Source organism: Acytostelium subglobosum, assembly GCF_000787575.1.
Source record: "Acytostelium subglobosum LB1 DNA, scaffold: scaffold7, whole genome shotgun sequence".
NCBI lineage: Eukaryota > Evosea > Eumycetozoa > Acytosteliales > Acytosteliaceae > Acytostelium > Acytostelium subglobosum.
Window position 1 is genome coordinate 119,980 of NW_012236526.1, and position 27,358 is coordinate 147,337.

At 45.1% G+C, this 27,358-nt stretch overlaps 10 protein-coding genes across 10 annotated transcripts; 5 read left to right on the forward strand and 5 right to left on the reverse strand.

Annotated features, from left to right (window-relative positions):
- Nucleotides 1-241: 241 nt before the first annotated feature.
- Nucleotides 242-2,231, forward strand: SAMD00019534_039280 (hypothetical protein; the record flags this gene model as incomplete). Its single annotated transcript, XM_012900433.1, has 7 exons — nt 242-449; nt 529-909; nt 974-1,082; nt 1,149-1,314; nt 1,382-1,859; nt 1,935-2,104; nt 2,187-2,231. The coding sequence occupies 7 exons, from the start codon at nt 242-244 to the stop codon at nt 2,229-2,231; spliced, it is 1,557 nt and encodes a 518-aa protein (XP_012755887.1).
- Nucleotides 2,232-2,797: 566 nt separating this feature from the next.
- SAMD00019534_039290 (hypothetical protein) lies at nt 2,798-5,193 on the reverse strand (the record flags this gene model as incomplete). Its single annotated transcript, XM_012900434.1, has 7 exons — nt 2,798-3,157; nt 3,263-3,629; nt 3,702-4,197; nt 4,289-4,412; nt 4,496-4,905; nt 4,982-5,036; nt 5,104-5,193. The coding sequence occupies 7 exons, from the start codon at nt 5,191-5,193 to the stop codon at nt 2,798-2,800; spliced, it is 1,902 nt and encodes a 633-aa protein (XP_012755888.1).
- Nucleotides 5,194-5,552: 359 nt separating this feature from the next.
- On the reverse strand, nt 5,553-6,653 carry SAMD00019534_039300 (hypothetical protein; the record flags this gene model as incomplete). The annotated part of the gene is made up of 1 exon (XM_012900435.1): nt 5,553-6,653. One exon carries the CDS (start codon nt 6,651-6,653, stop codon nt 5,553-5,555), a length of 1,101 nt encoding a protein of 366 aa, XP_012755889.1.
- Nucleotides 6,654-15,702: 9,049 nt separating this feature from the next.
- SAMD00019534_039310 (hypothetical protein) lies at nt 15,703-16,346 on the forward strand (the record flags this gene model as incomplete). The annotated part of the gene is made up of 2 exons (XM_012900436.1): nt 15,703-16,006; nt 16,168-16,346. 2 exons carry the CDS (start codon nt 15,703-15,705, stop codon nt 16,344-16,346), a joined length of 483 nt encoding a protein of 160 aa, XP_012755890.1.
- A 669-nt stretch (nt 16,347-17,015) lies between these two features.
- Nucleotides 17,016-17,279, reverse strand: SAMD00019534_039320 (hypothetical protein; the record flags this gene model as incomplete). The annotated part of the gene is made up of 1 exon (XM_012900437.1): nt 17,016-17,279. A coding segment is annotated over one exon (264 nt), but the record flags the coding sequence as incomplete, so codon positions are not given.
- Nucleotides 17,086-17,292, forward strand: SAMD00019534_039330 (hypothetical protein; the record flags this gene model as incomplete). The annotated part of the gene is made up of 1 exon (XM_012900438.1): nt 17,086-17,292. The coding sequence occupies one exon, from the start codon at nt 17,086-17,088 to the stop codon at nt 17,290-17,292; it is 207 nt and encodes a 68-aa protein (XP_012755892.1).
- Nucleotides 17,293-20,497: 3,205 nt separating this feature from the next.
- On the reverse strand, nt 20,498-21,136 carry SAMD00019534_039340 (hypothetical protein; the record flags this gene model as incomplete). Its single annotated transcript, XM_012900439.1, has 1 exon — nt 20,498-21,136. One exon carries the CDS (start codon nt 21,134-21,136, stop codon nt 20,498-20,500), a length of 639 nt encoding a protein of 212 aa, XP_012755893.1.
- Nucleotides 21,137-22,219: 1,083 nt separating this feature from the next.
- Nucleotides 22,220-23,041, forward strand: SAMD00019534_039350 (hypothetical protein; the record flags this gene model as incomplete). Its single annotated transcript, XM_012900440.1, has 1 exon — nt 22,220-23,041. One exon carries the CDS (start codon nt 22,220-22,222, stop codon nt 23,039-23,041), a length of 822 nt encoding a protein of 273 aa, XP_012755894.1.
- Nucleotides 23,042-23,918: 877 nt separating this feature from the next.
- On the forward strand, nt 23,919-24,851 carry SAMD00019534_039360 (hypothetical protein; the record flags this gene model as incomplete). Its single annotated transcript, XM_012900441.1, has 2 exons — nt 23,919-24,003; nt 24,124-24,851. 2 exons carry the CDS (start codon nt 23,919-23,921, stop codon nt 24,849-24,851), a joined length of 813 nt encoding a protein of 270 aa, XP_012755895.1.
- Nucleotides 24,852-25,150: 299 nt separating this feature from the next.
- SAMD00019534_039370 (hypothetical protein) lies at nt 25,151-27,355 on the reverse strand (the record flags this gene model as incomplete). Its single annotated transcript, XM_012900442.1, has 3 exons — nt 25,151-26,364; nt 26,422-27,001; nt 27,071-27,355. The coding sequence occupies 3 exons, from the start codon at nt 27,353-27,355 to the stop codon at nt 25,151-25,153; spliced, it is 2,079 nt and encodes a 692-aa protein (XP_012755896.1).
- Between the last annotated feature and the right edge of the window lie 3 nt (nt 27,356-27,358).

Sequence of the window (27,358 nt, forward strand, 5' to 3'; positions counted from 1 at the left end):
GTACTGTATCTATAACATTCATGTTGAATGAATGTGTTTGTTCATCTTTGACTTTGAAGTTGACCCAAAGATTCACTTTCCGCGACTTAGAGGTCTCGTGTGAACGATGAACAGGACCAATTCATTCATTCATTAATCTTCATTCACTTACATAGATATAGATATAAGATACATACATATATTATATATATACATATATATACATATACTTAACATTATATAACATTAAAATTACATAACAATGCCAATTCAAAACACTGTTAATGTTCCAAAGAGGAAGAAGGAAGCTAATTCAGCAAGTTCAGATGCAGCTGACACTGCTGCACAGCAACAACAACAACAGGACAAGCCAGTTGATCCAAACTATGTCGATCCAGAGTCACTCACTGCTGAGCAGAGAGTTCAAAAGTCTGATGAATACAAAGCCATCGCCAACAAGTTGTTCCTTGGTATGTTTGATTGATTGATTGATTGAATGAGTCAGCCAAGTCGTTCATGTTGCATGTGACTGACCGACATCGACAACAGAGCAAAACTTTGATAAGGCAGTGGAGGAGTATTCAAAGGCAATTACATATCAACCAACAGCGATACTGTATGCGAATAGAGCGTTCTGCCACTTCAAGAAGGAGTTCTTTGTCTTGTCTCTACAGGACGCTATAAAGGCCACAGAGTTGGATGCCAAGTATATCAAGGGATACTACAGATTGGGCTCGGCACAGATGGCACTGGGCAACTACAAAGAGGCCAAGCAATGCTTCCAAACAGTAGTCAAGCAGTTCCCCAACGATGCTGAGGGTCGTCTGAAATTGAAGACTTGCGACTCTCTCATCAGGACCAAGGCTTTTGAGGACGCCATCAAATGTTCCAATGAGAGCTACTTCAAGTCCTTGGACTACGAGTCAATGAGTATGTTCGTCAACATGTATACTCACTCATCAACATACTAACTCAACATTGTCAACATCATCAGTTGTTGAGGAGTCATACAAGGGACCGCACTTCCATGGTGAGGACATCACTTTGGACTTTGTCAAGGAAATGCTTGAGCACATGAAGGCACAGAAGTACATTCACAAGAAGTATGTAATGAAGGAAAGATACAACACATAGAGTGATTGATTGACTGACTCATCCATCCAACATAGGTACGTCTGCAAGATCCTCAAGAAGTCATTTGATATATTCTCCAAGATGCCATCGTTGGTGGACATTGATCACGAGACAACTCAAAATATTACTATCTGTGGAGATACTCATGGTCAGTTCTATGATCTGTTGCACATATTCGAGTTGAATGGAATGCCATCAAAGGTACGACTCAATCATACTCCCTCATTCCCTCACTCTCTATCTCTTATCTAACATCCATCCACTACAGGACAAGCCATATTTGTTCAATGGAGACTTTGTCGACAGAGGAAGCTTCAGTGTTGAGGTCATCCTCGCATTGCTAGCCTTCAAGCTTCTCTATCCAGATCACATGCATCTTACTCGTGGCAATCACGAATCGATCGATATGAACCGATTCTATGGATTCCAGGGTGAGGTGTTGGCCAAGTACTCTGAGATGGTATTCGACCTGTTCACTGAGCTGTTCACCTGGTTCCCACTGGCGTTCTGTCTCGACAAGGAGTACCTCGTTGTGCACGGAGGACTCTTTGGCAAGGACGGAGTCACACTGGACGACATCAGAAACATCAACAGAACTTCACCAGATGCCAACGACAATGAGTTGCTCCAATGTCTTCTCTGGTCCGATCCCCAGACCAGCCCGGGCATTGCACCAAGCTCCAGAGGTGTTGGTGTCTACTTTGGTCCAGACGTGACAAGGAAGTTCCTCAAGGATAACAACCTATGTAAGTATACATTGTTGTGCGATATCTCCAAGGTTGTGATATGCAGTAATACTAACACCAACTCTCTCTCAAAAGGCGGTGTCATTAGATCACATGAGGTCAAGGAGAATGGATACCAAATTGACAATGATGGTTCGATCATCACAATCTTCTCCGCTCCAAACTACTGTGACCAATCTGGTAACCTTGGTGCATACATCAACTTTGACAAGGACAATCTCAAGTTCACTACATTCACCGAAGTTGTAAGTATACATCAATGTTGAATAATTGACTTGATTTGTGTTCTGTACCCTAACCATTTGATTACAAATATATATCCAACAGCCACATCCAGACGTTAGACCAATGTATTATGCAAAGGGAATGTAAACACAACAGACAACAACCTCTTAACAATGAACGAACGATCTATATTCATTATCTCCATGTTGTTTGTTCTTTACTCACTTTATTCATCATCTACAGCGTCCTCGTCCTCTTCCATATATACATATGGATCTCTACATTGTTGTGTCATTGATCAGTGATAGTTTATCTCGGGAAACTCCAATCATTAGATCGATGTGAACGATCGCCCACCATTCTACCAATATTTATAATGGATAAAATACCAAATAATATTATTTATAGTCGGCTAAATTGAAATAATTGTCATTATTAATAATAATAATTAATTATTTAATACTATGAGAATATATTTAACCATTTATATATATATACTTTTCTTTCTTGTATTTACCTCAATTTTAATTTATGGTGATCGATCGAATCATGTTATTAATACCTGAAATATGCACCCAGTGTTTGAGAGTATGACCATCTCTGATTCCTCCTCAGTCTATGGAGATATTAAACTAAACATAAACTCGACTTCTACACTCCCTTGGGTTGACCGAATACTTGTAGTAGATACCAAGAATAAAAATGACATCACTTTATTCATCATTGTCGTCGTCGTCATCATCCTCGTCCTCTTTCATCTCCACATCACTGTCATTGGCTTGTTCGTCTTGGTTGTCTTCATTGTCGTCGTCGTCGTCGTCTTCTTCATCACTGGAGTATTCATCGTTCTTGATGTCATTGTCGTCATCGTCGTTGTCTTCTTCGCAATTTGGGTCATAGGACTTGGGGATGTCAACATAACCTTTTGGATCCAAGTTCAGCTTATAATTTCCATCCTCCTGTTTCTCCAAGCTTGACGAGTATACAAAGTAGCACTTCTCAACCAGTTTGATCATGTTGACAATGTGATGTTTCTTGCATCCAATCAATAAGACAAACATCTCGATAAGTACCTGATTGTATTGATTCGATGGTGTAGGGTAGGGGACATGTCAATATGTGTTGTTGCCAGTGCCCTCCAATCCTTTCCAATGCGATCCAATCATTCATTCACTTACAGTATATTGATTTGGAATCTTGTCGATTCTAGTACTTCTAGCTGGAAGATAAAAGAATATGTCATCATCGCCACCATTGTCCACACCACCAGCTGGATCCGTTGCAGATGACTCAAAGAATGCCTTGTACTTGTCTGCAGCCAGTTGATCGATATCGGTAAACTTCTTCTTCTTTTTCTTGTAGAAGTTTCTCTTCTCATCGCCCGGTCTCTTCTGGACCGATGTGTGTATCCTCTCCTGCATATCCTCCAACTCCTTGCTGTACACCTTGTATCTGCTGGTGACATAGTCATTAAGATGCTGTTTGAATTGTGTAGTTGGTACCGAATAGGGGAACCTGGATGCAAAAGGAAGGTCCCAGAGCGAGCTAAAGATGACACATGGTCAGCGACATGGTCTGGCAACATGAGTGTGATGTTATGGGTACACATGTACCTACCTCTTTGGAGTCGAGATTGATTTGAGTGTCGACTCAACTCGACGGTGAAGCCATTGTTCAAAATGGAACTTGTTGTCCTGTTCCATTTGCCTGACTGACTTTGGCTCGGGGAACTCGAGTGGGGGGTCCATTAGCACGACCCTGTCAAGCTCCTCGTCGGAGCTGTCGTAGTTGTCATCGCCCTCCTTCATGTTTCGTACGATCTCCTTGCCCAGATGTCTTGTGATACGTTGTTGCATCTTTGATTTGTCGCCCCGCAACTCCTTCCTGACCAATCGCTCCAAATACTCTGGATAGCCAGTGTTGACCATGCGCTTGCTCAAGTTGTACCTCATGTTGAGCAGGACAATGATGATGGCCGTTGCCAACACTCCACTGTTGACACTATTGTGCATGTTCTTGTAAGTGATCATCTTTGGGCTGTTGATCTTTCTTGAGATGTGATAAGGTAGTTCCAATATCTGTAACATTCTATATGAGTGTTGTAATACGTGCTCTGTACATAGATAGGTAGGTCAGTGTGTGCGCTTGTGTCATCCATTCATCCAACCGTCCATCCATGCGTCCATTCAATGTCCAACACATACTTGGTAGCTCCAACTCAATGCAGTATCTGATCAATAACATCTTCATGTTGGTCTTTGTATCGATGTTGAGTAGTGCTGATAACTCCAATGCTGTATTGCGAATGTATTCGTATTCGCACCATACCTGTTTGAGTGTCGAGCATAGTAAAGTAAAGGTTAGTCGCGAGTTCACCATATTGACACACGCATGATCATTCATGATCATACCGATGGATGTGTCCAGGTGATCTCATAGAGTGTGTACTTGAGATGTCCTTCGTTGATCATGTTCAGTAGATCGCTGATTGTGATGGGCTCCTTCAGCCATGTAAGACTGAGGAATAGGATTGCCAGTGTGATTGCGGGTGTTGGTGAGACGTGTGCCATGGCCAGGTCAATCTTGTCACCGGGTGCCATCTCTTTGACCTTCTCATCTACGTCCTGTTTGATGTCCTGTACGCACAATAGGTATGCATGCCACAGATCACCAGCGACTTGATACAACTGCTTCGTATACTTGTAATGATGTATCAGAGCATCTACCTGATCCTTCAACAACAACTGCAATATATGATATCTGTTATCCTTTCTTCTAAGTCTATATTCATTTGCTTTGGCATTATCATTCTTTGATTTCCCTGTTATACATATATGTTGTTAGACAATCAATCAATCAATCAATCAATCACAATCAATCAATCAATCAATACATACTAACAGTTTGAGCACCGATAACACGTTGATACTCTTCTCCTTGAGCAATGAATGACTATAAGTGCGGTCCCGCATGTTAGTTGATTGAGTTGAGTTAGGTTGAGAGTATGATATGTACATACCTCTTGTCTTGTGTTACATATTGAACAGATCTTTAGACCTTCATCGTCTTTGTAGAATGTCACTCCACCACAATGTGAGCATTGTTGCATTCTCTACATAAGGTTGGTAAGTAGGTAGGTTGTTTGTGTGTCGCCTTTATAATTATATGAATAAACGAACGAGACGGCAACATAGATGAATGAAAGAGAGAGAAGGGTCAAATAAATATTTTTGGTATGGATTTTTGGTCATATTATTATTGTCGGACGAATGTTGTTGGGCTTCGATCATCAATTGGCTGGAGTTGGAGAGGACCTATGATACCGCTCTCGATGAGATGTCTCGAGATCAATGGGTAGCTCGTCTTAAAAAGTCCAACACACCAGCTTCAGTCTGAGGATGGAGCGATGTTCGGGCTGGTCCAAAAGACTAAAGATATTGTTCAACTTGAAATAGAGGTTGTCGTCGCTCACCGTGCTAACGTGCGGGAACTGCACAGGAACAACCTGATCGAGATGGAGGAGATGTGTGTGTTGGCCGAGGTGGCCGCAAGGAACAACAGTGCATGGTTCAGGTCCACGAGTTTCAGCGTCACCTTGCACAGTTTGGCCGACATTTGATAGAACACTCTGAGGTCCTCGTCGAGCGGTAATAAACAACGACGGTCCGAGAGCGTCAGAGAGGTGATGTTGGAGAAGTTGAGTGGTTGGGATTGCACATGTTGGACAAGCGAGAGAGAATTCACCTTGGATGCCATGGTGTCGGGGAGGGCGACGGGAGGTGATGTCGAGCTAGCAATCCCTATTGAGACCTTGATCGAGGCGTCTGTGTTGGAGAGCACTTCGAGGAAGCGCTGGCAAACGAATGATGAGTGGTCGGACACTCGGATCTTGACGTACTCGAGCGAGGGATTGCCAACAATGTAGTTTTGCATTATTCTTTGTTCGAATGATGGCCCATCGTTATTGTCATCGCCACGCTGATCATATTCGCCGTCCTCCTCTTGCCACATGTGACCCATGTTCACTCCCATATCCTCAATGAAGGGGGACTCCCCATGTTTGTCACGTATCCGGTTGAGAATGTGGTGGTCATAGACGTCTTCCTGTTGTTGTATGATGCGCAGTTGTCTGAGGTTGCGGCACTGCACCAGGTTGCAATAGTAGATCATGCTGTCAGAGTTATCAATGCAGAACGGAACGACCAAAGATTCGACGCGATCCAGACACTGCACAATATGCTGTGGGGGTATATGAACAAGGTCGCTTGTCTTGAGGTGGAGTGGCGTCTGTGTGAAGAGACACTGGTCTGCGCCCAGATGGGTGATTTGTGAGGCAATCCCAATTGATCGGACGACCTGTTTGCTCAGGATACTCGAACACGTCCTGAAGAATAGCTTCGACACTGTGGCAAGCGAACGCACCTTCCAACGAGTATGTGTGCACTTGTCATGCACAAGGTATGACACGACCCTTTGAAGAATCAATGTGCTCAGATCTGGGGCAACAGAGGGTGATGCCAGTGGCAACCTGTCCATGTCCACGTCAATCTCGCCAATCAGTTTGATCATCAATGGATGTGGTCGATTAGGGATGGGCGAGTTGTAGATCAAGGGGGATGGCCATGGTGATGCCTTGGTGTCTGGCGTGTGCAAGCGATGTGAAGAGGAACGAGCTCTTGAGGTGCTGCCTCAATTGGTCCAATTGCTCGTTGTTCAATCGAGCAACGAGCCCACCAATTGAGTGAATGTCGTAGGCCAGTGCGAGGGGCAGGATGAATGCCTGTGTGAGCTCAGAGTGCCGCAGCACGCTGTTGTGAGCTCAAGAGAGCTTTTTCTTTTATTTGCCAGTATGAGCCTCTTTACGATATCATCTTCATCATCATTATCATTATTATCTGTTTGTTGAGTCATTGTTGTTGAGAATGTATAAATTGAATAAGACTACACCCCACCCGAGTGGAGTTGGGTGGTTTATGGGATTTGGGATGGGATTATTGGATTACAAGTTAAAGATAACCTTGAATTAACATCAAGTACATATATTTAGAATGGAGTAAGATAGATGTAGGACAACATCAATTTGTATTAATCAAGTTTATTAAGAAGAGTTAGATGTTGTTGACCTGGTCAACCGATGAACAGTGCACTCGGACTGCATGCGGCAGCCTGTCAGGTCTTGGAGACAGAGGTTCGGGGCAGAGAGCAGCTGCGGCGCTGCATGTCTAGAAGGTGACAGAGGTTCGGTGCAGCATTGCGACAGGGTAGCTGGTGGCAGAGGTTCAGCGCATCAGTCTAGATGGGGACAGAGGTTCGTGGCAGGTCAACAACACGGCGGATGGTGAAGACTCATGGCAGCATGGCGGCAGAGGTCCACTCAGGGCAGCATGGCGTCTGAAGTTTACACAAGTCAGCATGGCGGCAGAGGTTCACAAGGCAGCTGAGGTTAGCTGATTGGTGGCAGCGGCACTCAGGGCATCAGGGGCAGAGATTCCTGGCCATGGTCAGCATGGCGGCCCTCGGTCTAGATTGAGACACAGGTTCGCAGTGGACATCAGTGGCAGCATCGCGGCAGTGTAGCTGGTGGTCGAGGTTCAGGGACATCAACACGCATCAGAGGCCAGCAGCACGGCGGCAGAGATCAGACAGCATGGCGGCAGAGGTTCACAAGGCAGCACAGCGGCAGAGGTCAACTCAGCATCATGGTGGCAGAGGTTCGGGGCAGTGGTCAGACAGCACGGCGTCAGAGGTTGTGTGTATATGTATACATGTAAGTGTATAAGTAGAGAGTGAATAGGAATGAATGGAGATTGAGTGAGATAGCTGCTATTTATAATTGTGTCTGTCCCATTCAACCAACCATCAGTGACGGATTTTGAAACCCAACCGTTGACATGGTGTGTGAGTGAATTCAAATTCAAATCCATCCCCCTTTAACTGACATTTTCACTTGTGAACATCACGTGATTAACTTTAAATTCGAAGTTCATCAAAAACAGAGGAGGACCACAACAAAACCCAAAACAACAACAACAATCAATATCTGAAGCAATGTGTTCAAAAGTTTGTCACGAACTTGAATCAGGAGGACAATAGTACCAACTGTTCAATCAATCAATCAATCAATCAATCAGATAATCAATCTTATATATGAATGTGTTCAATCAAACAAGATTGGAGTGTCACCAGTTGGACCAAGATGTATCAATCCGACAAGAATAACAGCCTCACCACCCAATGTGTATGACCTACAGACAGTTGCCAATTACATGTCGACTTTGGTGAACAACTTGCAACACCACGAGTGCTCGATCAATCATCTGGACTGGTGAGCTGTTGAGCAAGGCTCCTTGCTTGACCATCAATATCATTCATTCAATCAATCAAACTTAGTTCCTGTGGGCCAGGGCCATACAACATGCAACATGGACATTATCTCGCAACCACCGCCATTTTCAATCAGCTGGGCTGATTCAGCCATGGGCATCCCCCCTTCACATTGGGCAAGCTCAGTCAAGATGCATGATGACGAGGTCGAGCGACCCACTTACTTTGACAACATCTAGTACTTGGCAGCAGGCCGAACACATCATCGCCAAACCAATGTCGTTTGCTCACCAACTGGATACTCTTGTAGATGCCAACCTAATCCAGCCCACGCACTATCTCTCTCAGTTTCCAGCCAAGGCCTTGTCATCACCCATGCGTTGGGATTAACGTTGGATTGGGCCTGCTCACCGATAGGAATTTTGGGTGACGCACTGTAAAGATGGTGAGGCTGCACTCATTCAAATGGCATCAAGGCCCACTTCCAAGTGACTGATCAACAAGGCGCTGGGTGTTCATTGATCACAGGCAAACATATCAAGACCAACCTGGCGAGCTCATTCAATCAATCATACATGAAGTACGTAACAGTTAACACATTACATTGGTATTCAAGATTGATCGACTGATTGTTGTGATAGCCACTAATCCCGTCTCATCATGATTCCATTGCCCATCAACCAGCAACCATGTTTTCTCACCAACTATAGATAGCAGGATAGTGAACAACCATTTAGTCACAAGTTAGAGAGATTTTCAATCACGATCAACATTCAGTCATACCAACAAGATCGAGCTCATTCATCCTCATTGCACTCAACGTGGTAGTCCCGCACTGTGCCTATCACAGCAACGATAAATGAGCAATCACAGAGAGTCATCATCCCAATGGCTTCCTCCAAACGCAGAACGCAACAACTCAATGATCAATGTCGGTGTTAGAGCCATCACATCACGATGGTGTATATAACCTGCTGCAACACCTCGGGCCCAAAAGCAAGGAGCCATCACAGCGAGTTAGCATCCCAGCTAGCACTCAGTCAGCCAGTCAGTCAGCAAGAAAGAAAGAGCATTACATCTCAGTCAGAGGCGTGAGGCGCTGCCCTCGTCAATCGCTACCGACAGCATGAGTTCAACTTGGCACTCATCAACAACGCATGGTACACAGATCACATGCAAGATCACAATGGACACCAGAGCAGTGTCACAACAACACTCATTCATTCAATCGTTCATCAGAGTATTCTAGTTGGTGGTAAGGTCGTTGGGGCTCACTCAGCGTCAACCAAGTCTCATCCAGAGGACACCATCAACGATGCGAACGTGAACTTCATTGATGATGGCACTGAGATGGTATTGGGTGATACAAATTCAAATGGACCGTTAAATGGTCAATCTGTTAATTAAATATTTAAATATTTAATTCAAAATGTGTCTTTAAGTGTGTGAGTGTGGGTGTGTCTCTACTCACCCACTCACAGACACTCTCATTGCGGTGAATGTCCTTGGACAAGTGGGCATTGACATCACTCATTACCTTATCACACTATTACATGTATGTACACATAAATAACATTATTACTATGTTATTATAATTCTATCATCATTCTAATTCATAATACTAACATTGATTCTCTCTCTACTCACCAACGATTCATCAATCAATCAATCAATATCAATCTATCAATATCATCAATATCATAGACTCTTTACTTCGTCTATTGCCAAACCATTATCTGCTATACAAGAATATCTTTCTCAACAGTGTTTTCCAACGCTACCAATCAATCTATCAATAATGAATAATAATAATAATAATAATAATAATAATCAATATATATACAATCCAGCCAAACTCATTCGACCTTTGTTCAACAGGCACATACCCAAGAACTTGTTGCTGGCCGACTTAAATCACAGGGTCATCACCCTAATAAGGATAGACTTTGACAAAAAAACAGCAGTCATCAAAATGTACCCAATTCTAAGTTTATTCGATAGTCGACCAAGGACATTGTTATTGGGCGAGGAATCTTCTAAAAAGGTGATTTATACACTTCTTGTGCGCACTGATGGAGTCCATGATCCAATTAGGATAACATATACACCACACAATGAGATCCATCAAACTCTATTCATTGGGAGGACAAACCTACCAGAGAACCAGTTGCCAGATCATCCCAATGGTCAACAGGAACCAATTCCAAATGGTAAGTATATATCAAATGAACTTGCATGCTACTGTCAAAAAATAATACTAACGATCCATTCAATCATCACCTTTGATGCTTCTCATCCATGTCACTCAAAGATATTGGCATCCAACAACAGCCACATGACCTCGGACCAATACCTGGAGACCAAGTGATGATGCCACAACCACCTAAACCATTCAATCATCCAGCCGTCCAAGCAGACCCAGGCCAACACCACCTAGGCATCAGATACCAATACCCACCATCACCAGATGATGAGGTGGATGAGCCAGTCTTCTCACCTCCGGTCCCTCACCTTTTCAACAAACAGTAATTTACCTCTATATATATTGCCGTCGATCAAGCAGATGAGTGATGGGTAAAACCCAAATATCTCTCGGCTGGCGATTGAAACCAATCAACCACCAACATCAACAACCAACAACAACAACAAATTCGATTACCAACGCACCAATCAGTGGTCCTACATCCATCGCCCGAACCCAGATGACACAGTGGAGACGTTGTGATTCATTCACACGATGACCTGTCGTTGCGAGGTCTATTCCCTCCAAGTCATCCAGTGCCGTGCCAGTGCCGTGCCAGACCGTGTGCCATGCCGCCGAGCCAAGCCAGGCCAAGCCGAGGTGGACCTTTCCAGGACCGAATACTACTAACATTTCCTCCCATCACCATTTGGCCATCTCCGCAAGGGGGTGGCCGTGGCCCATCATGCAAGAGGGATGGGTCGGCCTGTCATGCAAGAGGGACGGGTGGGCCCACCATGTAAGAGGGGTGGGCACGGCCTGGGACTACACCTGTCGCTATTAGACTTTGGGCAGCGTCGAGACAGGTATGGCAGCAACTTTGTTGACTTTGAGAGTTTCTTCTCATTGTCACAAGTGCTGCCTTTATTTTTTTTAAAGCCGTTGGGCAGCAACCGTGCCCAGGCGACATCATTGAGTTGTACTTTTCCAATTGTTGTTATTCTCCTTCCAAGTCACACTTGCACAACTCCTGTCTTCATCGTTTATTAATGCTTTGATTATGATCATTCCAGTTGGATACACTCATCAACTTGGCAGGATGGCGGTTAGTCAATGATGGCAACACGGCGGTTGTCAGCGTGGCTGTCTGGTTGAAGACAGAGGTCTGGACAGTGGTCAACTCGAGATGGACAACTTGGCAGCATGGCGTCGCACTTGTCAGCGTGGCTGTCTGTCTGGTTGGAGTCAGAGGTTGTCGACGGTGGCCATCTTGTTGGCATGGAGGCGGGCAACAAGGCAGGCGGTAGTTAACGTGGCAGTTAGTCAAGTTGGAGACAGAGGTCCTGGACTATGGTCAACGTGGCAGCATAGTGGCATTCTAGTTGGAGACAGAGGTTCTGGGTTGTGTCCAACTCGAGATCCACCACAAGCATGGCGGTGGTCAGAATGGCAGAGTCACAATGGTGCCGGCTGTCTAGATGTAGACAGAGGTTCTGGGTTGTGGTCAGTCAGGGCACATGGCAACCTCATTCTAGATGGAGTCAGAGGTTCGGGGCTGCGGACAGCTTGGTAGCATGGCCGAGTCACAAAGGCGGCCGTCTGTCTTGTTGGAGACACTGACTTGACAAGGACTACACAGCGGTGTTCAAGGCACAAGGTCAAGGAGAAGGTAGAGAGAAGAGGAGAGAAGGGAATGGTGTAAGTAAGCAGAGTATAGGTGAGCAGCTGTGCGATCATTGGTGTAGTAGTACTCACTCATTGAGGGACAGAGGTTCAGGGCTAAGGTCACTCAAGGCAGCATGGCGAAGTCACAATGGCTGCCGTCTGTTCGTTGGAGACAGAGGCAGTGGTCAGACAGCATGGCGGCAGTGGTCAGGCAGCTTGTTGGCACCAGTGGTAGTGGTTCATGGCTGTGGTCAACGTGGAAGCAAGGCGGCAGTCAATCTAGTTGGAGACAGAGGTTCTGGCTATGGTCAACATGGAAGCACGACGGCAGTCCATCAAGATGGTGACAAAGGTTCATGGCTGTGGTCAACGTGGAAGCATGACGGCAGTCCATCAAGATGGTGACAGAGATTCATTGCAACTTCGCTGCGATGGAGACACAGGTGGTGAACACTGACTTGGAGAAGGACCACACAGGCACAAGGTCAAGGAGAAGGCAGAAGAGAAGAGAAGATAGTGTAAGTAAGCAGCAGATAGTGGTGCAATTAGAAGTTTAGTAGTACTCACTCATTAATTGATATAATTTCTAAAACTCATTAGTATCTCATCAGCAGTGAGACAACAAGGCACAACAAAGTGGTGAGTGATACATGTCAATGTGTTGTTTATTATTGATGTATTTGTATATGTTCTGGCATAAGTATGTATATATGTATATGTGTACAAGTAGGAGAGAGTGAGTGCAATGCCAATGAGAGAGTAGTGACCCAGTGTCACAGTGACATGTGGACCACATCTAACCAACCACCATTTGGAACTCAACCGTTATTTCGATTCGAATGGGCGCTATTTTCAAATTCAAATTTCATAACTCCCACACTTTGAAGTTCATTTATTTTATTGGTCAAGAGGTGTAATTTTGACTTCAACCTTAACAGTGCTCTTGCGTGAACATTCCCAAGATATTATTTTAATGATCATTATTACTAACACACTCCATTCATTCATTCATCCAACAGCTGACCATCAGTACTTATAATATATAATCAATTTGCATTTGTATATGTAATGTGATCGTTTCCACCCAAATGATCAATTGATACGATTGATTGGGTCAGCCCAGAGTGGTGATGGTCCGTCTTCTCGTTTGGTGTCGTCATGACCCGACCAATCAATCAACTAGTATGTACTATGATGCTGAGGACAGTTGGTCCACCAGATTGCTCACCAAGTATCACTCCCAAAGGTCGCAGGATCAGCCATTAGATCAATGATAATCTCAGTTACCAACTCGACCAAGATACAAGCAGCGTGGTCCCCATCACCGAGGACGTCTTCCACAAAACAGTGACTGCTCACCTCTGAGAACACCTCCTCAAGTCATCATGGTGTCGCGTCGCTCTCGTTTCCGCGCGGGCACGCGATTCAAAATTAGAAACATCAACGACGATGGCAATGTGGCTAACTTTGTTGAGACGAAGCAGATGATCTGGGAAGCACCGCTATGCACCATAAGAAGATGGAACGCGTTAGCCACCTAACCGATGGAGTTGGTACTGTTGATCTAGCAAAGTACTTGAAGCTTTCTAGTCATGGTGGCCAAGATGTACCTGTCATACGCAACTGTGACCATCAGGTGGAAGTTGAAATGGTCGAGCCATCTGGAGATGTGGTCAATGCGTGCTCTGAGGTGCTGGATCATTGATCAGTCGGCTTGCCCTTGTCCAATGTCGCCATGGGTGATGCGCCAAGAACTTTGGCACGCTCTCCTTAATGCAGCTACGCTGCAGTGTGCCGTCTTTTGGAACCAGTCATCGCCACACAGTTCTCGGACTCTATGATCAACATGTCCAAGATTCGCAAGGTCAGGAAGGAGATCTCTGTGCTCAGGACGACGCCCGCCTTCCAAGCACACATCAAGGAGATGCTGCTAAAGTAAGGAATCAAAGTGATCATTAACCTGAGCAAACTGAAGCAGGGCGAGGCCGAGCTTTTCAGTGCGTACGAGGACGACATCCTGAACGCCGACACCGTGACCTACATTGCCTCCTACAACCTCAACGAGCAGCTCAAGATCAATCGCATTGACTCACTCGATTGTGTGATCGACGACACCGTGACCTACATTGCAACCTACMACCTCAACGATCAGCTCAAGGGCAATCGCATGGACTCGCTCGATCATGACGAACCGGTCTCCAGAACGGCACGGTGCCCACCAACTGCAAGGATTGTCAAGACAGGACCAACGCTCTAGTCGCCTTGAAGTTGTTGGAGCATCATCCGTAGATCCTCAAAGCAATGGACCAGCATCACAGTCTCTCAAACTGCACATACATTGAACAGCACCTAAAGACGATATGGGCAGACAATGGCTTTTTAGATGGTACCAGTCCATGAATCACGCAGCGTTAACAACATTAGAACAGACTGTCCAATATGTACAACTGTCGAATGATTCAATGAACATCGATGTGGCATTGAACTTGAGCATCATCATCAGATCACCACTGGAGTGCAACACACCTCCTTTGATCGTTGACTTGTTCATTCGACTATATATGTCATGAAGTAGCTAATCGACATTGAACATGGACAGGACGAATCTCAAGGATGGTGAACAACCATTTAGTCTCAAGACAGAGTTTCAATCACGATCAAGAGAGAGAGTTCAGAACCAACACTCGCTCACCCCCAGTCAGTCAATCACTCAGTACCCGCATCAACATCACAATGCTCAGCAAGCACATATTACACCACTGATCACATAGAGTATTCCATTTGGAATACGATCACTAGCCTCAATCAAGACTCATCAACGTGAACTTCATTGATGATGACACTGAGATGGTATTGAGTGTGATACAAATTCAAATGGACCGTTAAATTGTCAATCTGTTAATTAAATATTTAAATATTTAATTCAAAATGTGTGTTTATAGGTGTGTGTGAGTGTGTGTGTGGGCTTCTACTCACCCACTCACGGACACTCTGTCATTGCGGTGAATGTCCTTGGACAAGTGGGCATTGACATCACTCATTACCATATTACCTAATTACATGTATGTACACTTATAAAACATTATTACAATGTTACAATAATACTATCATCATTCTAATTCATAATACTAACATTGATTCTATCTCACTCTCACCAACGTTCTTATTCATCAATCAATCAATCAATATCAATCATATTATTATTATTTATAGACTCTCTACTTCGGCTTTTGCCAAACTATAATCTACACAACTATAAAATCACTTTAAACAGTGTTTTCCAACACTACTACGACTTCTTCAACTCGATTTATTATTATTCTTACAATGCAATTTAATTATATTCAATCACTCTATCCACCAGCCAAGCCCCTTAGACTGTTGTTTGACCCGACAGTTCCCAAGACCTTGTTTGGGCCCACCAAAAACGACAAGGTCAGGAAGTACATGGTCCTGATTGACATTGGTATCACTTATATCCTACTCCCCAACGCCAAACCAATCGTACCACTGTTCGACAACCGACGCCCAAAGATTTTATTCGGAAAGGATGAAGATGGAGTCAGGTTCTCACGCAGGGTACCCCTTGATGTCGCCTTTGTGATTGCGAATACTGTCCCATATGCTCCTCTCAACCAGGAGAATAGTAATGTCCAACTCATTGACTGTTTCTACCTCAGGATGTTACGATCGTTGCCTGTCTACCCCAGAAGGCAACCAGTATCCACCCCAAATCAAATGGGACCAAATCGTATGTTTACATCAAATGAACTCATTCATTCATTGATTGAGTGATGTCTGCCTGTCTAACCATCCTCGTCCACTTTTCATCCAAGAAAATGAAATCAATCAACAACATTCCGACCTCCGACCCAGACTTGGAGACCAACTATATCCAACATTACCATCCAGTCATCCAGTCACCCAAGCAGACATTGGCCACCACCAACAACCCAGATACCAATATCCACCATCACCAGATTATGAGGTGGATGAGCCAGTCTTCTCTCCTCCGGTCCCTCACCTTTTCAACAAACAGTAATTCATATCTATTTATCTTGCCGTCGATCAAGCAGATGAGTGATGGGTAAAACCCAAATATCTCTCGGCTGGCGATTGTAACCAATCAACCACCAACATCAACAACAACAACAACCAATATTATCAACATCAAAGTCGAGTTACCAACGCACCAATCAGTGGTCTTACATCCATCACCCGAACCCAGATGACACAGTGGAGACGTTGTGATTCATTCACACGATGACCTGTCTTTGCGAGGTCTATTCCCTCCAAGTCATCCAGTGCCGTGCCAGTGCCGTGCCAGACCGTGTGCCATACCGCCGAGCCAAGCCAGGCCAAGCCGAGGTGGACCTTTCCAGGACCGAATACTACTAACATTTCCTCCCATCACCATTTGGCCATCTCCGCAAGGGGGTGGCCGTGGCCCATCATGCAAGAGGGATGGGTCGGCCTGTCATGCAAGAGGGACGGGTGGGCCCATCATGTAAGAGGGGTGGGCACGGCCTGGGACTACACCTGTCGCTATTAGACGTTTGGGCATCGTCGAGACAGGTATGGCAGCAACTTTGTTGACTTTGAGAGTTTCTTCTCATTGTCACAAGTGCTGCCTTTATTTTTTTTAAAGCCGTTGGGCAGCAACCGTGCCCAGGCGACATCATTGAGTTGTACTTTTCCAATTGTTGTTATTCTCCTTCCAAGTCACACTTGTACAACTCCTGTCTTCATTGTTTATTAATGCTTTGATTATGATCATTCCAGTTGGATACACTCGTCAACTTGGCAAGATGGCGGTTAGTCAATGATCTGATGGCAACACGGCGGTTGTCAGCGTGGCGTCTGTCTTGTTGGAGACAGAGGCTTCTGGACTTTGGTAAACTCGAGATGGACAACTTGGCAGCATGGCGTCGCACTTTGTCATCGTGGCTGTCTGTCTGGTTGGAGTCAGAGGTTGTAGACGGTGGCCATCTTGTTGGCATGGAGCCGGGTCGACGTGGCAGCATAGTGGCAGTTTAGTTGGAGTCAGAGGTTCAGGGCTGTGGTCAACGTGGGAGCACGCCTGGCAGTCAGTCAAGTTGGAGACATTGGTTCATGGCTGTGATCAACGTGTCTGGCAACACGGCGACGGACCACAGAGGTTGACTCGGTGCAGAATGGGAGGCCGTGGTCATTCAGGACATCTTCAGTCTAGCAGAGACAGAGGTTCTGGACAACTTGGCAGCATGGTGGACGACTGTACAGATGGAGATAGAGGTTCGTGGCTGTGGTCAACGTGGGAGCACGTCAGTCAAGTTGGAGACAGAGGTTCTGGGCTGTGGACAGCTTGGCATGGACAATGGCGGTGGTCAGAATGGCAGAGTCACAATGGGGCTGTCTAGATGTAGACAGAGGTTCTGGGTTGTGGTCAGTCAGGGCACATGGCGACCTCATTCTAGATGGAGACAGAGGTTCGGGGGTGTGAACAACTTGGTAGCATGGCGGTGGTCAGCATGGCCGAGTCACAAATGCGGCCGTCTGTCTTGTTGGAGACACTAACTTGGACAAGGACTACCCAGAGGTCTTCAAGGCACAAGGGAAGACAGAAGAGAAGGGAGAAGAGAATGGTGTAAGTAAGAAGAGTATAGGTGAGCAGCTGTGCGATCATTGGTGTAGTAGTACTCACTCATTGAGGGACAGAGGTTCAGGGCTACGGTCACTCAAGGCAGCATGGTGGAGTCCGGCCGGCTGTTTCGTTGGAGACAGAGGTTCTGGGCTGTGGACAGGTCGCGGTCAGCATGGCCGAGTCATAATGGCGTTGGTCAACGTGGCAGCATGGCGGTCGTCTGTCTAGTTGGAGACACAGGTTCATGGACTCAGGCAGCAGATGTCAACTCAGGCAACATGGCGGCAGTGATCAGACAGCATGGCGGCAGAGGTTAGGGGAAGTGGTCAGGCAGCTTGTTGGCAGAGGTACACTCTGGGCAGTGGTTCATGGCTGTGGTCAACAGCACGGCGGCAGTCAAGTTTGAGGCAGAGGCTCTAGACACATGGCGTCTGTCAATCTAGTTGGAGACAGAGGTTCTGGGCTGTGGTCAACATGGCTGTGGCAACACGGCGGACGTCTGTCAAGATGGTGACAAAGGTTCATGGTCAACGTGGAAGCACGACGGCAGTCTATCAAGATGGAGACTGAGATTCATTGCAACATGGCAGCACGGCGGACGTGATTGAGATACAGGTGGTGAACACTGACTTTGACAAGGACCGCAAAGCGGGCTTCAAGGCACACGGTCAAGGAGAAGGCAGAAGAGAAGAAGAGGATAGTGTAAGTAAGCATGCAGCAGATGGTGGTGCAATTAGAAGTCAAGTAGTACTCACTCATTGATTGATATCATAACTCAAACTCATTAGTAACTCATCAGCAGTAGTGAGACAACAAGGCAGAACAACCGTGGTGTGTGATTCATGTCAATGTGTTGTTTATTATTGATGTATTAGTATATGTATAAGCATGAATAAGTATATATGTGTATGTGTACAAGTAGGAGAGAGTGAGTGCAATGCCAATGAGATGAGTAGTGGCCCAGTGTCACAGTGACATGTGGACCACATCTAACCAACCACCATTTGGAACTCAACCGTTATTTCGATTCGAATGGGCGCGAATTTCAAATTCAAATTTCACCACTCTCACATTTTGAACTTCATTTATTCATTCATCCATTCATTCATTCATTCATACAACAGCCATCAGCACAAAAAGATATATATTCAATTTGCATTGTTTTTGTATCTGTAATGTGAATAGTTCCAACCAAATGATCAATTGATGCGATGATGTTCAGAGAGTCGTGATAACTACTTTATGGAACTTGTCTTCTCGTTTGGCTAATGTCATGACTCGACCAATCAATCAACTAGTATGGCAAGAATCGTCATCGATTGGTTCCCGACCAGAAGATGATTCAATATATATACAAGCTCCATATCAAGATTGGCATGATGGACACAAATCAGCTAATCAAGTCAACTCTGCTTGTCTTCATTCTATCGTCTGTGAACAGTCTGTCAGTCCCACTAGATTTTTCTCCAAGTATCACGCCGACATAGATCTTTTGACTTTCATTGTCTTTGTAGAATGCCACTCCACCACAATGTGATCATTGTTGCATTGGTTGTGTGTGTGTGTCGCCTTTATAATTGAGCAGATTCAACTTAAGTTTCTGCCCATCCAGGAGAAATAGCCCAAAAAATAATATGAAAATTTTCTAAGTCCACCACTCATCCATTCGCTCAATCACTCAATCAATCAATCAAACACACAGAAGACGGAAAGGAGTATGTCAATAAAGTGGCATCCAAGGATGACATTGTTTATTGGCAACGGAGATGAAACAGGGTGTCCACCGAGCAACCACAGTCCAACCTTCATACTCCAAAGTATGATTGACCAGTTGAATGGAACGGGGCAATGGGGAGGAAGGACTAAGGATCCCAGGCCAGGGGTCAGCTGCGTAGTTGATTGATAAATTAGTATTGGAGAGGAAGGATCAAATAATTTTGTCCAACAAAAAGGAGGTCAAGAACAAGCAAATCAAATCAATTTTCCAGACCAAAATTCGAATTTTGGGAATTCCAAATAATGTTTCTATTCCAGGCGGAACCTCTAACAATGGATACTTAGAAAGTAACAATCTTCAAACTGGATCAGAACCGAAAGTAAATGCCGACCTGATAGACATTAATAATTTTGTACAAAAAGGAAGAGCAGAATTTAGTCAAGAACCTACGAATCAAATCAATAATCAAGACCAAAATTCGGGAAATTCAAATACAGTTTCTATTCTAGACGGAACCTCTAAAAATGGAAACTCCACAAATAACATTCTACCAACTGGATCAGAACCTAAATTAAATGCCGACCAGGATAGAGAGTAATAATGCCCAAAACAACAATGTAAATTCATCTTGAATAAAGTAATATTTCTGGAATCTCTAACTTCAATTGAGTTACTATCAATTTACCTCCTAACTTCCAACCAACATTCAATCCATTTCCATTATTCAAACATATTCCAATGTAACATATATTACTCAATCTTCCATCACTCTTTGGAATCATTACATAATCAATAACTCAATCTTTCACTCTCTCTTTCACTCTCTCGCTCACTCTCTCACTCACTGACCACATCGACAACATACTATCAACAATGAATGGTAGCGCTAAACTATGTACAATTTATTGGACCAGACCAGCAGCGCTCTGCTGCTTGATCAAGTGATTGATGGCCATCGAGCGGTAGGATGCGAGATCTGGGGTCACCATACCAACAACCTTGGCTGCATCATCCCATCGTCTGAGCTGAACCTTGAGTGCAAAGTAGTCGGAGGCCTCGAACTGGGCGACCTCGGCGGCATTGAATGGACCACCTTGGAATCGCAGTGATGACTTGCTCGCCTCGCTTAACGAGCTGTAATACTGATCATCCTTGCCGGTCAAGTAGCGCTTGACATTGACGTGAGCCTCCACAAGCTGAGCCACCTTGTCTGAGAAGCCGAGGTCGCGCAGGTACTTGCCACCAATGTGCTCGTGGCCGTGAGCGCCAACACTGACTGTGTTGCCCGACTCGTCAGTCATTAACATCTGTTGCTGCATATCGTGGGCGACGACGAACTGACCAATATCGTGCAAGAGTGCGGCGAGAACAGTCTCGTCGTCACATGCGGCAGAGGCAGCCGAGTTGGCAGCCTGCAGAGCATGCTCCAACTGCGAGATGTCCTCGCCAATATATACCTCCTCCATACCAGTTGCCAACAGACTCCAAATCTGGTCGACCACAGCTGTGGCCTTGGATTCAATTGTTGTAGTAGCGTCCATCACTATATCTTTGTCTAAGTTATGTTTGATTATTACAATAATGACGAATTGATTGTTTGATTGAGTTAGTGGAGTGTGTGATGAGATTGAACTTGAGCACACACACATTCACTGACCGACTGAACGAATGAAAGACTCGATGATGGGTCCATCAATGGACTCACATGGCGCTGTGATTCGGGACACGGATACCACCTCGTCGGGTGTGTGCGCGATGGGTTTTCTCAAGACTGAATCTTCGCGTCGTCACTGCCGATGATGATGATGTTGGTATCGACTCACCCAGACAACTAATACACACTACACTGGTATCACCTATTACTTTTCTAATTAAGTTGCTCACGCCATTGAGGTGGTTAAACTTGAAACACCGATGGTATCAGAGAGTGTAGTGTTAACAACAACTACCCCACTAATCAAGATATTTCCCTTCAAAGTGTGTCGTCTTGGGGGTAGGGTTGAAATTTGATTTGTTTCAAAACAAAGTCAAGGTCAGGGCCTGATTCGATCAATTTACACAGACGAGTCGTCTTTTTCATTAAGTCAATCACAGTGGGTGTGTTGGAGGGTGTGGGGTAGTGTTGTAAATGATGCAAAGAATAACGAAATATCCACACAAACAGAGTTGATCAGGTATTGGTTTCCAGTTCCGAAAGTGGACTCTCGGTTCGGTATTCTTTGCTTGAGCATCTTGGGTGTAGAGTGTGGTGAGGCGGTGATAGGGATAGAGGCCTAAACAAGGAATGGTAACCTTCTCTCTCTCTTACACTCACTCTCAGTGACTATCACTTCACTACTAGCTAGTTTAGTCAATGAATCTTCAATCATAGCAACCAAACTAGGTTACACAGTCGTGTGCAGGCTGGGCTTTAAAACCATGTAATCTCCACTGTTTAGTTTTATTACAACTTAATATATAACTTATAAGTTATAAAACAAATACTATCTCTCTTTCTATCTCTTTATCTCTTTATTTCTTTCTAACTTTCTATTTCTCCCCTTCTCTCTTTCCCATCCCCTCTCCCCACCGGAACTATCCCCCCCTCCCAAACCCATAAATATAATATATACATATAATAAGAAATGGACGCACCAATCAACACATACCCATATATAATCAACGAGGAGCAAGCCAACTCATTCAATGAGAAGGGATTCTTGGTCGTTAAGAACTTGTTGACTGAGGAGGAGAAGGTCAACTTGGTCAAGTGGACCAACGAGATCAGAGACATGCCACCCACCAAGGGCAAGTGGATGCAGTACTACGAGATCAACGCCAGCACCAACGAGAAGCAGCTGTGCCGCACTGAGAACTTCACCCCCTTCCACGACGGCATCCGCAGCATCGTCAAGGGCGACAAGCTCATGGGCACACTCTCCCAGCTGATTGGCCAGCCAGTGCTGCTGTTCAAGGAGAAGATCAACTACAAGCAGGCTGGCGGCGGTGGCTTCCCACCCCACCAGGACGCCCCTGCCTACGTACAGCTGGGCCAAGTGCACCACATCACCGCCATGCTTGCCGTCGACGCCTCGACCGTCGCCAACGGCTGTCTCTTTGTCGTGCCAGGCTCGCAGAAGGCCGGTATGCTGCCAATGGAGACCGACAACACCATCTCGCGCGAGTGGTGCTCCGACAAGGAGTGGATCCCCGTTGAGTGCGAGGTTGGCGACGTGCTGATCTTTGGCTCGTACATTGCCCACAAGTCTGGCACCAACACCACCGCCTCGTCCAGAAACGCCATCTACCTGACATACAATGCCGAGTGTGATGGAGACAAGCATGCCCTGTACTATGATGAGAAGCGTCGTCTTTTCCCACCCTCATCCGATCGTGAGGAGGGTAAGGACTACAGCGAGGGTGCCAAGATCTACAACCTTGGAACTCCAATTAACAACAACCAATAAAACTATACCCATATACTTATATATAATCAATCAATCAATCAATCATCGCCTTCTCTCTTTCTTTCAATCCATCAATCAATCCTGGTCACTCAACCACATCCACTCACAATTCAACATTGACAATCATGTGATACCATGATCATGAATTGGAATGTGATATTGAACTGACCAAGTCAATATCCATGTTAAGATATGATGGTCCATAAATGGACCATCCATCAAAGGGACCAAGTTCCCAATTTGAACACCAACAGGTACATCTTGAATGACAAGTCTGTGGAATAGTTAATGGAAACAAGAAGTTTACAAGGAAGAAAAGGATGAAGTATCTATTTAGACATTAATGGGTCCCAACTACATGGAGTTAAAGTGATCACCCATCGCAGCAAAGGTGGTTACCCTTTTTTCATAAGATCACAGACTGATTGATTAGTGTGAGTGTGTGTGTGTTTGATTGATTAGAAGTGATGTGTGTGTGTGTGATGCAAATGAAGGATGGAGAGACGTGTTTGATGGAGTTGTTGAGGCTAAAGTTGTTGGAGTGTTGATAATGACGGGCTAAATCCTTGCTGGTACTGTCTAAATGTGTATGTGTATGTTGATTGTGTGTGTGATTGGATAAGGATAAACATTTGTGTGGTCATAATCATGGCAGAGAATGCGAAGGGCGGGAGTTAGATGGCATCAAAGCCCTCATTTCCCATCCTATTTCTAGTTCATCCTATTCAATCAATCAGTCTGTCAGTCAGTAACTTAAACCCTATCTTACTCTCACTGTTTGAACAAACAGACTATACTACTACTACAACTTATTACAACTACAAATATTACAAATATTAACTTATATTTGATTGATTGATTGATTGATCAAGGAAAAATGAGTGCCAGGAGTCTAAGAATTATTAGTATCAATGAGGAGGAGTTACTTCTCAACCAACAGGATAGAGACACTGTAGATCAGAGTAAGTGTTCATTCAATCCTTGGTCCAGGACTACCATGGAATCATTCCACTCACACCAGTTGTCCATCTTCCAATCTTCATTTCCATCTCTTTCATCATTTTCCAATCCAAACCAAACAGCAATAATCAAAGAGAAGAGGATATTATATGTTGTATTATCACTTATCTCTGTGACATTGTTAGTTTTATTCATTGTTGTATTGTCAGCAATACTCATACCATCAATAGATAATGGAAAGAGTATAATACTTGGCAATTGTACAGTGTTGGAGAATACATATACAAGTGTATTGTGTGGCGGCGATGATGATTGCACCGAATACAACACCAACCTATGGTGGTACGAGCTGTTTGAGAAGGACTACGGAGACAATGCCGAGCGAATGTTTATCAACAGCGTGTCTTACGGAGCGCCCAATACCGAGTACTCGGGCCCCAACATCCCCAGCAATCCAGGCAACAACGACTCATCCGTCGACCTGTGTCACAACTGTTATAGTGGCCGCAACATAGTTGCCATCACACATCGCGGCCAGACCTACAACTCAACGGTGGACGGACTGTACTCGGATAACTTTGACTGGGTCAAGGGCTACGTGGCCAACTACCCAGTGGGCGAGTCGTTCCCATGCTACTACGACACACGCAATCTTCAACACATCATCTGGTTCGTTGCACCCAGCTACTCAATGATGGCTGCCGTCTCTGTCATCATCTCTGGTGTACTATTCTTCATTGTTGGTGCGGTCTTTGCCTTCTTCATATTCATGTGCGAGCGTGGCAAGATCATCGTTAGGTACAATGCCAGCGGTACTACATCAACAAAGATGAGATACACATGTATATAGATCACTTCATTCATTCAATTAGCTTGGCTGCTTTCATGTGTTCAAAGTGCGAACCAGGAGCAGGCTACTCCCCCATCCATCAGTACTACTTCCGACCAAACAGTTTGTTCGAATGGCCATACTTGACAGTATGTCGCCATCCAGACAACACGGTCAACTCCCTTCTACCCACCGATATCCCCAACTACTACACTAACCTCCCTCCATACTTGTTACAAGTTAATAAACGTTGTCGACAATTGTTTATACACTATTCTACACCTGTCCATACACGGACAGACGATCAAACGACATGGTCCTTAGATCGGAGTGGGTCTTGATGCTCGCGCTCTCTTCTTCCTGTGTGTTGGTGTTGGCTCAGGCTCTGGTGTTGCCTCCTGTTCGGGCTCTGCCTGTGGTGCAGACTCGGCCGCGACATCTTCCTCATCTTCCTCATCGATTCTCAGTCTCTTCTTGTTGGCCTCTTCTTCCTCGTCGTCGGTAGGGATTGCTCTTCCATAGTTCCTAATGCGCATGAAGATCTGTTGAGGCTTGACTCCATCATCCCCGTCTTGAATCTGTGATTGTACATCGTCCTCGCTGTCACTCAATAAATATTGACGTGATGCTCTTGACCTCCTTTTGGCCGGCACCTTTGGGTCCACATCATCCAATGACATCTTTGCGCCATGTTCAACTGGATCTGATTGAATCATCTCGATTTCCAATTCCTCACGTTCAGCTTCCTCCTCTTCCTGAAGCTTCTTCAGTCTGCTTCTCTCCTTTGCGCTGCTGCTCCTTGACTTGGTCTTTGACTTTGACTTTGGTTCATCCGACTCTGACTCCTTGGCAGTACTCGCTGACTTGTCCTTGTCCTTGTCCTTGTCTTTGTCCTTCTTCTTTGTCTTTGACTTTGACTTTGTCTTTGACTTTGATTTCTTTGATTTCCTCTTTGATGTCTCCCTCTGGAATGTCAGATGAATCACTTCGCCATCCTCTGTCACCTCCTTTGGACCATCTTCGCTATCAGCTTCATCCTTCTGCTTTCCATCTTCATCCTGTTCCTCGCCATCCTTGTCCTTGTTCTTAGATTTCTCCTCTTTCTTCTTCTTCTTCCTCTCTTTCTTCTCCTTCCTCTCCTTCTCTTTGTCCACATCGCCTTTGTCCTTCTTCTCCTTCTTCTTTCTCTCTTTCTTGTCCTTCTTGTCCTTCTTGTCCTTTGCTTTGCCCGCATCGCCATCGACCTTGGATGATGAAGCCTTCTTCTTTGGTGTCCTTGGAGCCTTGTTGTTATACTCTCCAAGTATATCATTGAGTGAGATTTGACTCTCTTGTGTATCCGCCTCATTGTCGAATGGTGGATATCGATCCAGGAATCCATAAATGTCCATATAGCCTTTAGACCTTGCCAACTGTTTAGGTGTGAATGATGCGATTGAATCCGTCGACATTGTATCAGCGCCAGACTCTACCAACAGCTTGACAACATCAGGTTGATAGCCAATCACTCCAAAATGCAATGCTGTGTATCCATCTACATTGTTATATGTTAGTGATCGTCCCTCATTCAATCAATCGAGAAAGTACATACTGGCATCGGGCATGTCGATCAATCGTTCAAAGTGCACGAGGTATTCTACTGCGGGCATGTTCTTGGCAATGATGGCACGATGCAGTGCAGTCTTGCCTTGGTTGTTCTGTAGCTCCACGGGCAGACCTTCATGAACGATCTGCTCCAGGACAGCCTTGTTTGAGTAGGTGGCCGCCTCGTGTAGCCATCCATTGCCCTCTTCATCCACCTCTTCAATGTCGACACGCTCCGATCCAAGCATCATTGATACGATCTCAGCGTCGTTTGATGCGACCGCTTGATGAAACACTGTCTTGCCGCCAGCAGCGGGGCTCTTGAATGATGGATTGGCACCCATGTGTAGCAACAATGCGACCAAGTCATGCTGACGCTGTGTAATTGCCACGCCCAGTGCTGTTGTGCCTTGTAGAATGACCAAGTCCACTGATGCCTCGGCAATCTTTAGCAGCCATCTCGCGATCTCAAAGTGACCATAGAACGCAGCGTATCCCAATGCCGAGTATCCACAAGCGATATAATCAACAAATGCGCCATCCTGTATCGCCTTGATCACTCCATTAAGCAGTCCCTTCCTAGCATACTATGATTGAGTCAGTTAGTCTCGCTCGAGAATGCGGATGTGGGCGTGATGATGACATGATGGTCTTACAAGATGAAGCTTCTGGCCAAGTTCGAGCTTTGACTTCTTCTGTTCGTCGTTGAGATAGTCGTGTGATCTGATCTTACTGTCGTCTTGAAAGTCCTTGTACTTGTTTCTTAGTATGGCAGGGGTGAGCTGACTAACATCAGCCGCCGCCGACGATGAAGACCCATCATTATGTTTCTGTGTAGATTGACTTTGTTCCTGTTGTTGACCATACACACTTGTATTATTCTCACTGATCACAGTAGTCGTACCATCATCATCATCATCATATTCATCTATATCACTCATTCC